The sequence below is a fragment of the Vipera ursinii genome (assembly GCF_947247035.1).
Source record: "Vipera ursinii genome assembly, chromosome: 1".
In the NCBI taxonomy this organism is placed as follows: Eukaryota; Metazoa; Chordata; class Lepidosauria; order Squamata; family Viperidae; genus Vipera; species Vipera ursinii.
Window position 1 is genome coordinate 183,767,312 of NC_139512.1, and position 12,280 is coordinate 183,779,591.

The 12,280-nt window shown below is 46.3% G+C and overlaps 1 protein-coding gene across 6 annotated transcripts in view; it reads right to left on the bottom strand.

Moving 5' to 3' along the window:
• FN1 (fibronectin 1) overlaps positions 1 to 12,280 on the bottom strand; it is a 160,757-nt gene that overhangs the window by 81,446 nt on the left and 67,031 nt on the right. For all 6 annotated transcript variants that reach the window (XM_083354336.1, XM_083354335.1, XM_083354334.1 and 3 more), the window contains exon 13: positions 5,289 to 5,426. In XM_083354336.1, coding sequence (XP_083210462.1) covers positions 5,289 to 5,426 — 138 coding nt within the window. The remainder of the gene's footprint in view (positions 1 to 5,288; positions 5,427 to 12,280) is intronic.

Genomic DNA, 12,280 nt, shown 5'->3' on the forward strand with positions numbered 1-12,280 from the left:
CAAAGAGGTGGCGCCTTCCTTCTCTTCCGTTGCGAGCTGCTCCAGGGATTTCACAGGTGGCTGCACATTCTGGTTAGGGAGGGCAGCTCCTCCTCGGCTTTGGAGACGAGGTGGATCGGGTGGGGGGGGAAAGGGGAAGGGACGCTTTCGTCTTATTTTCTATCTCTCGCTCACCTCCTAGCCATGATTCATGATATTTACAGCTGCCCGGGACATTATGTACTTGTAGGGTAAGCCTGGGGGAAGGGAATTATTGGGAGGAGCTGCGGGAAGGCATTAGGGAGACAGTGGAGGAAGAAAGTAGCGATGATCTCTTCCCACCCTCCCCTCCCCGGTGGTAAAAGGGAATTTGGGTGTACCCGGAAAATAACATTGTCGGCGGGATCTAGGCGGATCTTTGGAAGGAGTCTAGCTGTTGCTGGAGTCTTGTCTTCTAACCCGCTCCGTAGTGATCTTGCTGGAACGGAAGGTTTGCTTCTCCAGGAAAGCTAATCAGTATTAGAAAGTTAGCACAGGAAGCGGTAGCTTCTGTTCCTTTCACAGCCAAGAGCCGGAAAACGTTTCTTCCAAGATTTGGAATCGCAGTAGAAAAATAACTAAATTTGGAACTTTTCAGCATATGGTAAACGCCAAGAGAAATACAAACAGGTTGAATGGATTTTCGGTCTGGCCAGCAAGATCCAATGTTATGTATGCTAACTAAATCATAATCAAAGCATTAATATATATCCAATATGTGTGCACAAGACAAAGATCTTAGCAGGGCCGTTATTTTACTCTTGGGTTCTGCCAGCTCCCGCCCGACCTCTTCCCTCTTGAGGCAGCATCCCCGAGGACTCCTTAGGAGCCGGGGAGCGATGCTGCCTCAAGAGGGAAGAGCGTCGGGCAGGAGCCAGCAGGGCAGTCCTGCACACACGCGCACTCCCCAGTTGCTAAGGAGCAGCCGGGGAGTGCGCGAGTGCGCAGGACTGCCCTGCCAGCTCCCGTCAGACGCCAGCCTGCCCTGCTTCCTCCACAGTGAGAGGGGAGGGCGTGCCTTCCCGGGCTCCTCGCTGATTTTCCAGCGTATAAGACGAAAAATCTTAAAAATCACCTCAAAAGTTGGGGGGTCGTCTTATACGCCCAGTCGTCTTATACGCCGAAAAATACGGTATAAAAATACGTCAAGAAGCAAAATTTAAGTGAATTCTTTGTTAATCTCTAAGATAAATCTGACGAAAAGAGTCATAAATAATGAGGAAATCTTTGAAAATGATGAAGCTGCAGGCCTGAAACTGGAGGCCATGTTAATTATGAGTAAATTTTATTCAATGACTGGTTGTGCAACTTATGTGTATGAAGACTGCATCTATAGCCGAGGATTAGAATGCCATTACTGTTCCTCTTTCTGCAAACAGAAAGGTAGCAAAACTGAATGTAAAAACTACAGGGGATTGACTTGTTAAATGTGCCTGGGAAGATGTCTGGCAGATTTCTTTTTTTTTTATTGAAAAGTTTTACAATACATTTTATCTTTAGCAAAACAAAACCCCTCCCAACCCCCTCCCCTCCCACCCTCTTCCCACTCCCCAACCCTCCCCAACACCTCCCTCCCTTTCCCCTCCCCCCCTGACTTCCCAGAGCTGAGTACAGGGTATAAAAATACAAACAATCATAATCTAACTTATGCAAACAATCCTAACCTATTTAAACTATCGCACTTTAACTCATATAGATAAACTCCAAACGTATATATATCATATCAATAATTATTCAAATGCAAAATAATACTTTTTAGTCCCATATTTGCTCCGTAGTATCTCTCTGTTGCAAATAGTCTTTCAGGTGCTCTAAGATCTTTACCATATCCTCGAAAAAAAACAAAACTTTACAGTCCATTCTTCTGTAGTCGGTAATTTTACCTTTTTACTAGAAATCTTACTACCATAGTTAAATTCAACATCCATTTAATATCCACCACAATAATATCAATAATACCCAATAAGAACAATCACGTATAAAACAATTTTATATCTATTATTAAAAACTATTCTTCTTTCCAACTAGGCTTTAAATTTCCATACTAAAACCAAGTTTATACAACCTTTCCTTCTCCTAATATATTATACAACTTAAAATACCATACATTACTTTCCAAACTTAATTTTTTTTATATAATCACATCATTCTTATATTTTCTATTACCTATTTCATTATTACCCATAAAAATATTACAAGTTAACTTTCATCTATAATTTTTCCCAAAGTTGCACCAGAGCACATCACAAAGTATATACCTGGAACACAATGTCCACCTTCTTATCACACCGTAAATATACGTACCAACCAAATAGCAAATCATAACCTACAAAATATCAGTAAGCACTACTACAAATCTTCCCAATTAAATTTTCATAATCATCTTAAACTAAAGCAACATAAAATATTACATAGTTATTTAATAAGAGTGAAAAGTATATCCCCAAATATTTAGCCCTTCTAACAATTTCAATTCCCATAATCCTTATTACATTATTATCTCCTGCAGTTATGCAACTAAATCTTCAGGCTTGGTTCATTCGTCTAGAAGCAGCATGCCTCTTCCAATTTCTGGCCTCCTCCAGTGATACTGAAATTTGATCCACTCCTGTAACTTTCTCATCTGTCTGTATTATTCCTTCAACATCTTGTAGATTCTCTCTGTATCGTTGAGACTCTCTCTCACCTTTTTTCTTTGTAGATTCCAAAAATGGTATGGGGGCTGCTTTTAAAACATTACTGTAGAAATCGCGTGCCTGAATCACCGTAGTAAAACAATGCCTCGTACCTTCATAGGTCACCACCATACCCACTGGTATCTGCCATCTAAACTTGATATCACGTCGTCTCAATTCTTGTGTCAAAAAAGCAAATTCCTTCCTTTTTCTTAAAATTCTTGAAGGGATCTCTTTTAAAATCAGAACTTTTTGCTCAGCAATTACAAAATCAATATTGTAGGAGGCCTGGATAACTTCATTTCTAATCATTCTCTTTGTAAAATAAACCACCACATCTCTCGGTAATTTCCTTTGTCTTGCAATCCAAGAATTAACCTGAAAATTTTTATCTATATCTTCCATTATTTCATCTGCTAGTCGTCTCAGCACCCCTTCCAAAGCCTCAGAAACCATTTTCTTCAAATTTTCCTTAGGATTTTCTTTTAGGCCTCTAATCCTTAAAGCAAACTCCATCTGATAATACTGTGTCGAGATCAAATCATAATCAATTTTCTCTACCATATTTTCAGTTTCTGTCATTTTTGCTTCCAGTCTAATATCATTTTGACTGAGATCTTCCACTCTTTCATCCAAATTCTCAATACATATAGCCATGCCTTGCAATGCAGATAAAATGTCTGCTCTCAGTTCTGTTAATTTCTCTGTAATCTTTTCATCCATAACCTTAGCTAGTTTTTCTGTTAACTTCTCCTCCAACTTTTTGTCCATTATCTCAGCAAATTGTTGCATTTGCTTTTCCATAGTCTCTTGCAGCACATTCTGCAAATCTTTTACTGTAAGAGCTGATGCAGATATGGGTGCAGGGGACAATAAAGTTTTCAACGAAGACTGCTGCACCAGAGCAGGAACTTTAGAAGATATAGCCGCCATTTTCACCCACTATTGTTAGCTACGCACTTCCACTTACGAGCTCAGCAAAGTCCATTGAGTTAAAGATCAAAACACCATCTTCACCAAAATCTCCTGCATCGCTCTGCCTGCATCCTCGTTCTCAAAAGTTCTTCCTTGCTAGCAGGGATGGTTGCGAACGCCCTGTTCTGCTCCAAAAAACCCGGAGCAGAGGCGCCTCGCAGTCCGGAGCATGCCCAGGCTTCGGGGGGGCTCAATCCTTCAGCCGCCAAAACTTTAAGTTCTGGCGGCCCCGGAGAGCTCTACCCCTACCTGGGCGCTCACCCCCTCCTCTTCTACCGAGGAGGGGGCTTCCGAGCCGCCGAAACAGCTGATCGGCGCTGTTTTCGGCGGCTCTACGGAGCCACGAGGCTGACAGCCGAAGAATGGCTGCCTTCGGCAACGCCTTGCCATCCGGAAGTCCATGTCTGGCAGATTTCTGACTTAAAGGGTATGAGATGTGATAACAAGCAACACTAGGGAAGTACAACACAGATTTGAATTTTACTTTTCAGATTACTGAGAAACATTAAATGTGCAAAACAGAATGTATCTTACATTTGTTAATTCAGAGAAAGCATACGATAGGTTTGAATTACAGAACATTCTGGATGAATATTAAGTTAAAGGTTGATTGCTAAATGTAATTAAAACAATATAGGAGGGAGGGAAAGCAAGTGTGAATAGTTCAACAATGATTCAAAATTGATCAGGAGGTGAGACAAGAAGGTGTGATGTCCTCTTGTTTTTAAATATATATTTATGGATAAACATATAAGTAATGCTGCTGATTCTATGCTATTGTTGGCTGAGAACCTAAATGATTTGCAGCAAATGTTAGATGCAATAAGGAGAATGGTCTGAAAATTAATGTATCAAAGCTCAAAGCAGTTGTCTGATAAGAAACAACTGCAAGTTACTAAAGATGGGGAAATGGATGGAGAAATTTGCAAATGATGCTAAAAAGTATCAGTAGTACATGGTGTTATGTTTGTAGAAAGAAGTGGAAATGATTTCATATGAGTTTGTTTCTGCCCACATTGTTAAATAAAAATGAGAGTTGTATGTGTCAAAAGAGAAACAATAGTTCAGTGTAATAGGCATCTGTGTAAAAATACATGCAAAAATGATGAAGAAAGATTAATTGAATTGAATTAATTAAAGAATTAATTCAAGAATGCTGACTGAATGTGGACTAAGTACAAAAGTGAGTGACCAGTACAAATAAGTTACATTGAGCTGGTTGGGCCACATAAGGAGAATGAAAGAGGCTCAAACTGCAAAACAAATATTTGAAGTAGAGTGAATATGTCAAAAGAAAAGGGAAGAGAGGAAAATATGTAGAGTTCGTCACAAACAAAAGCATGAGAATTTTAAAGAACACAGGGCAATGGATAGACTGTTATATGGACATATGGACACAGTGGAAACATCAAGTTCTTTGACAGTGGTCATACATCTGATTAGCACAGCCAATTATGTAATTATGAGATCTTTATGTTTGACTCAATGACTTCTGATTTTTTTTCTCTTTACTTAAAATGGTGATTTAAAACTCATATTATAAGGTACTCAGAAAGCATACCACAAGTCATGTGAAAATAAGTCATGTGGTCTCTCTCATTCATAGATTTGGATTCTTACCTGTGTTCAAAGGCTGGCAGTGCCATTCTCCAATACCCCGGCCATAACAGTAGCACTGATATCTCACTCCATGGGCATGCTTCTCCCATGAATCCCCAATCTGGTAAAAGGTCTGACTTTCTGAATCTTGACACTGGTCTGAAAGCGGAACACCAAACAGTTATTTCTGCTGGCTTAGAGAATAAGCAGATCTTTGGATGGCTGCTGAAATTTCCATATAAATTTGATCCCAATCAGTTACTTTTGAACTTATTGAAAGAAAATATTGTGTGAGTTACTCTATTTTGTGACTTGAACAGAACAGACTCAGCAAGAATCTTTCCTCATAAAAAAACCCCTTCAAGTTAATATAACAGACTTAAGTTTCAATGTGATTGTTTGCTCCAGATTTAATATGTAGAAGGATAAAAGGGAGGAAAAAAAGAATATATCCCAACGCCCAAGGAAATATTGCATTAAAGTATATTGCCTAATGTACAACTGCCATATGTAGTCTGATGTATTTTGGATATACAGTTGCAAGAAAAAGTATGTGAACCCTTTGGGATTACGTGGAGTTTTGCATGAATTGGCCATAAAATGCGCTCTAAACGTCATGTAAGTCACAACAATAGAAAAACACAGTCTGCTTAAAATAATACTACACAAACATTAGCTGTTGTCATGTTGTAATTGAACATAAGATGGAAACATTCACAGTGCAGGGTGGAAAAAGTATGTGAACCTTTGGACTTAATAACTGGTTGACCCTCCTTTGGCAGCAATAACCTCAACCAAACGTTTCCTGTAGTTGCAGATCAAACCTGCACAACGATCTGGAGTCATTTTGGACCACTCCTCTGCACAAAACTGTTTCAGTGTAGCAATATTCTTGGGATGTCTGGTGTGAATCGCTCTCTTAAGGTCATGCCACAGCATTTCAATCGGGTTGAGGTCAGGACTCTGACTGGGCCACTCCAGAAGGCATATTCTGTTGTGTTGAAGCCATTGTTTTGTTGAATTATTTGTATGCTTTGGGTCATTGTCCTGTTGCATCACCCATCCTCTGCGGAGCTTCAGTTGACGGACAGATGGTCATACGTTTTCCTGCAAAATGTCCTGATAAACTCTGGAATTCATTTTCCCATCAATGACAACAATCCGTCCAGGCCCTGAGGCACCAAAGCAGCCCCAAACCATGATGCTCCCTCCGCCATGTTTTACAGTGGGGATGAGGTTTTGATGTTGGTGTGCTGTGCCTTTTTTTCTCCACACATAGTGTTGTGTGTTTTTCCCAAACAACTCGATTTTGGTTTCATCTGTCCACAGTATATTTTGCCAGTAGTGCTGTGGAACATCCAGGTGCTCTTTTGCAAACTTCAAAGGTGCTGCAATATTTTTTTTGGACAGCAATGGCTTCCTCCGTGGTGTCCTCCCATGTACTCCATTCTTGTTTAATGTTTTCCTTATTGTAGATGTGTCAACAAAAATGTTAGCATGTGCCAGAGATTTCTGTAGGTCTTTAGCTGACACTCTAGGATTCTTCTTTACCTCATTAAGCATTATGCGTTGACTTCTGGGTGGCAAGGCTCCGTTGCCGGCAGCCATTTCGGCTGTCAGCCCCGTTGTTTCCGTAGAGCCGCCAAAAACAGCAACGATCAGCTGTTTGGCAGCTCAGAAACCCGCTCCTCAGGAGAAGAGGAGGGGGTGAGCGCCCAGGCAGGGGTAGAGCTCTCCCAGACCGCCAGAGTTGAAACTCTGGTGGTTGAAGGATTGAGCCCCCCCGAAGCCTGAGTTTGCTCCGGACTTCGGGACGCCTCTGCTCCAGGGCTTTGGAGCAGAGCAGGATGCAGCAACCATCCCTACCAGTGAGAGTGAACTTTGGATTACTTGGATGCAGGCAGAGCTGTACAGGAGAATGTTGTCAGAGCAAGTATATAAACTTTAACTCAGTAGATTTTGTAGAGACTTTTAAAAGTGAAAGTGTGCAACAGAATTAAGTGGGTGAAAATGGCTGCCAAAAAATCTAAAGTTCCTAGAAGCACGGGGGCCTCGCCAGTTCAGCAATCATTACAGGCTTTAATGCCCACCCGGCACCTGCACCTGCACCAGCCTTGACAATAAAAGATCTGCAGGATGTTTTGCAAGAGGCTTTGAAAAAGTAATCTCAACAATTAGCTGAACTTATTGAGGAGAAGAACACAGAAATAAGGGCAGACATCTTACTTGCACTTCAAGGCATGGCTGTTTGTATTGAACATTTGGATGAGAGAGTGGAAGAACTTAGCCAAAATAGTGTGAGATTAGATGCTAAAATGACGGATGCTGAAACGGTGATGGAAAAGATTGACGACGATTTATTATTGGTTCAGCATAGAGAGATGAAATTTGCTGTGAGAATTAGAGGGATGAAGGAAGACCCTAAGGAAAATTTGAAAAAAGTAGTTTCAGAAGCCCTTGAAGAGGTTTTGGGGCGCTCAGCAGAAGATATTATGGTGGATATAGATAAAATATTTTGTGTTAATTCCTGGATTGCAAGACAAAAGAAACTACCTAGAGATGTGGTGGTTTATTTTACAAAGAGAGCAATTAGAAATTAGGTTATTCAAGCCTTTTATAATAGCAAATTTGCAGTTGCAGAGCAAGAAGTTTTAATTTTAAAAGAGATCCCTCCAAGAATTTTAAGGAGAAGGAAAGAGTTTGCTTTTTTGGCAGAAGAATTAAAAAGACGGAATATCCAGTTCAGATGGGAGATCCCAGTAGGTATGGTGGTGATGTATGCAGGCACGAGATATCGTCTTCTCACAGTTACAGGCACATGATTTTTATGCCAACATTTTGAAGGCAGTCCCCATACCACTTCTGGAATCCAAAAGGAAGAATGGTGAAGGAGAGCGTCAACCACAAAGTGAGAGTACACAAGGTGCTGAAGGAGTCACGCAGCTGAAAGATGGAGAATTCCAGAAAGTTACAGGAGTGGATCAGATTTCAGTATCAACGGAGGAGGTCAGAGACCAAAGAATAACACGCGCTGCAGCTAGACGAATGAGACAAGAGCAAGAACAGCAGAGAGTTATGACGGCATCTCAAAAACCTACTTACAGTGAAGCAGTGGGAGGAGCGAGGCCAAAGAGAGTGCAGGTGATTTTGGAAGAGGTGCTCCAAAAGCTTCAGGTCGCAAAAGATGGCGACAAAGCTTCTAACCTGGAATGTTAATGGTCTAAATTCACCACATAATGATTTTTGATTTTTTTTCCCACCAAGATGGCGACGGCCGCAGCCTAAGCTTCGGGCGCTCTTCGAGGGCTCCAAGGAATTAGCTTAGGGAGGCCCACGGTATGTTCAGGCGACTCTGGGGGTGGGGGATTTAATAAACAGCTGCTGGGCGCTATTCTTTGCGGCGCTGAGCCCCCCCCCGAACTAGCGGCTCTGGAGAACTGCCGCCTGCCGAGCTCCATTATGGCGCCGAACGCTGTTGCAGCGCCGTGAAGCCAGGGACGCCTTGCCTGATTTCTTCTTCTGCCGGCTTGCCGAGGCGACTTTGGGGATTGGGAGGATTCTGGAACAGCTGCTGGGCGCTGCTCCTCGTGGCGCTGAGCCCCCCCCCCCTCCGAACTGTCAGCTTGCTGGTCTGAACTGGCGGCTCTCGAGAACTGCCTGCCTGCCGATCTGCCGAGCTTCGCTATGGTGCTGAGCACTGTGACAGCGATGTGAAGTCCGGGATACCTTGCCTTGCTTCTTTCTTCTGCCGCCTTGCCGAAGCGTCTCTGGGGATTGGGGGGATTTTAAAACAGCTGCTGGGCGCTGCTTTTGTGGTGCTGAGCCCCCCCCCTCCGAACTAGCGGCTTGCTGATTTGCACTAGCGGCGTTTGAGAATTTGCCTGCCTGCCGACCTGCTGTTCTCCGCTATGACGCTGAGTAGTCCGGGATGCCTTGCCCTGCCTTCCCTCTTCTGCTTGCTTGCCGTGAATACCCTCTGCTTGTCGGAGGGGCAGCGGCGACGATCCCACCGGTCAGAGATCTTTTTACGATCATCAGCTGGCTGGCGCCGTTTTTGGCGGCGCGGAGCCTTTTTCTCCTCCCGGATGGTGGCTGCAGACGGTGGGCCTGGTCATCGGCCTCGGCGGACATGTTGGCGAATTCCCGGACTTAATACATCGGCTGGGATTGCCTCTCTCCGCCGTTGGAAGATTGCCTGGACTGGCGGACGGGCGTTGGGAAAGAATGCTTTTGTTCTTCCCCCTCCCGGACTGGTGGTGCTGGCTGGAGTTGCGAGGATCGACAGAGGCCTGGCCTGCCTGTTCTTACTTTCCCTGTTGACAGGCAGGCATTTGGCTAGCTCCATGCCTGATGGGAGTTAAGATCCCTCCTATTGATAGTCCAGTGTGGCTGGGACCGGACCGTGGTGGGAGGACGGTTTTGGACTGGTCAGCGGCCACCTCACTGGTGTGAGAGACCAGTTGGGGTGGCCCTGGCTCAGGATTCCCTTTCTCTCTCTGCTCCTGATTGGACTCCTCAGCCGGAGTGAGAGGACGACTGAGGCTGTCCCTTGGATTTCCATCTCAGGTGAGAGCTGAGATGGCTTTGCAGATTAGGAGATATGCCTACTGGACTTTTTACCATCTATACACCATCACTGAGCGATCCTTGGACATTTTCATAACATCTGCCCTAAAAGACTATCCCAGCGCAGTATGATTTATCATTATTCCGGAGCGGACTTGTATGCCCTTAGGGCAGTTCCTGCCTCATGGGCGCGACCTGTCGCCTGTTTCCATACTCCCCTTAATGACGATCCCAAGCTTTGGGATTCCGAGAGGTGGCTGGGCTTAGATAGGGGCCTCGAGTTAAGACATGCTAAGAGGCCCCTGATAAAATTTTTAGCCGGTTATTTTAAGAAGTTAGGGAGGGGGAAGGTGGGGGGGTAGGGAGGGAATCTTTAACCGGCACTCAGTCTGGTCCTGTTAGAGGTCCTGACGGGACGGGGTCTGGGGAGGTGGCTGCTGGTTCTGGGAATGTGGGGGTGGGGCTTCAAATCCCCACGGCGATAGGGAATGGCAGCAGGTGTTTGCGCGGAGGGCCATATCAACATCTGGGATCGCGCCCCCGCTATCTCCGAGCGGTGGCGCGCTCCGACCCTCCGGTTAGCACCCTCTTACCCGGGGATGAGGGTGATCAGGCCCCTGAGCTCAGGTTGGTCTATTTTAACGCTAGATCCGTAGTTAACAAAGCTCCCCTCATCCGGGATCTGATCGAGGAGGAATGTGCGGATCTGGCGTGCATCACGGAAACTTGGTTGGGTTCGGAGGGAGGGGTGCCTCTCACCGAGTTATGCCCACCAGGTTTCCGGGTGCTGCACCAGCCACGGGCTCAGGGCAGGGGTGGCGGGGTGGCAGTGGTTATTCGGGAGACCTTGTGTCCTCGGGAGGCCACCATTGTCCAGATGGCCGGGAGTGAATCCCTCCTCTTGAGATGTGGTCCTCGGGTTCAGTTGGGCTTGTTGCTCACATACCTGGCGCCCAGCTGTGTGGCAACAGCCCTGCCTGAGCTGCTCGACACCCTCTCAGGGTTGGCGATGGAGTTCCCCAGGCTTATAGTCCTGGGTGACTTCAACCTGCCATCACTGGGGGGGGTCGTCGGAGTTAGCTCGGGAGTTCATGGCTTCCATGACAGCCATGGGCCTGACCCAGGTTATTGAGGGCCCTACTCACGAGGGGGATCATACTCTCGACCTGGTGTTCCTGTCTGGACAGTGGTTGGATGATCTGGGAGGGGGTTCTCCATCCATCTCCCCTCTGTCATGGTCAGATCATTACCTCCTGAGGCTGGTTTTCCGTCATGCCATCCCCCGCCGCTGGGCGGCGGAACCGACCAGGCGGTTCCGCCCCAGGCGCCTAATGGACCCGGACCGGTTCCAGAGGGCGCTTGGGCCGATACCTATCACCCTTACCCACAGCCCAGTCGATGCTCTGGTGGAGGCCTGGGAAACGGCTGCCACCAGGGCACTCGACTGCGTTGTACCCATGCGACCTCTGACTCGGCGCAGATCCCGTTGGGCCCCATGGTTCTCTGTGGAGCTCCGGGAGATGAAGCGTCGGAGACGAGGTCTAGAGAGCGGTTGGAGATCCAGCTGATCCGAATCCGACCGATTGCAGTTAAGAACCTTTATAAGGTCTTATCTTGCGGCGATAAGGACGGCGAAGTCTAACTACTTTGCCGCCCTTGTCGCATCTGCAGATAATCGCCCGGCCGCCCTGTTTAGGGTGACTCGCTCCCTCCTTAACCAGGAGGTGAGAGAGGATCCCTTGCAGGGATGAGCCGAGGAGTTTAGTCATCATCTGGCGGACAAAATCGCTCGGATCCGGACCGGCCTGGACTCTGACTGGGCAGAGTCTGATGTGGAGGAATCAGGCGGTCTTGAGCATGTTATCTGGACTGAGTTCGACCCTGTTTCCCCTGATGATGTGGACAGGATCATGGGGAGACTGAGCTCCACCACCTGTTTGTTGGATCCGTGCCCCTCCTGGCTAGCTTATGCGGCTCGGGAGGGAACACGAGGCTGGTTCCATGCAGTAATAACTGCTTCTTTGAAGGAGGGTGTCTTCCCTGCCGCCCTGAAGGAGGCGGTGGTGAGACCCCTCCTCAAGAAGCCTGCTTTGGACCCGGCTGTTTTAAACAACTATCGTCCAGTCTCCAACCTTCGCTTTCTGGCGAAGGTTGTTGAGAGTGTGGTGGCGCATCAGCTCCCTCTGTTCCTGGAGGAAACTGATTATCTGGACCCGTACCAATCGGGCTTCAGGCCCGGACACAGCACGGAGACGGCATTGGTCGCACTGGTGAATGATCTCTGGAGGGCTAGGGACAGGGGTTGCTCCTCTATCCTGGTCCTATTAGATCTCTCAGCGGCTTTTGATACCATCGACCATGGTATCCTGCTGCGGCGTCTCAGGGGGTTGGGAGTGGGAGGCACCGTTCTACGGTGGTTCTCCTCCTACCTCCGGGGCTGCTCGCAG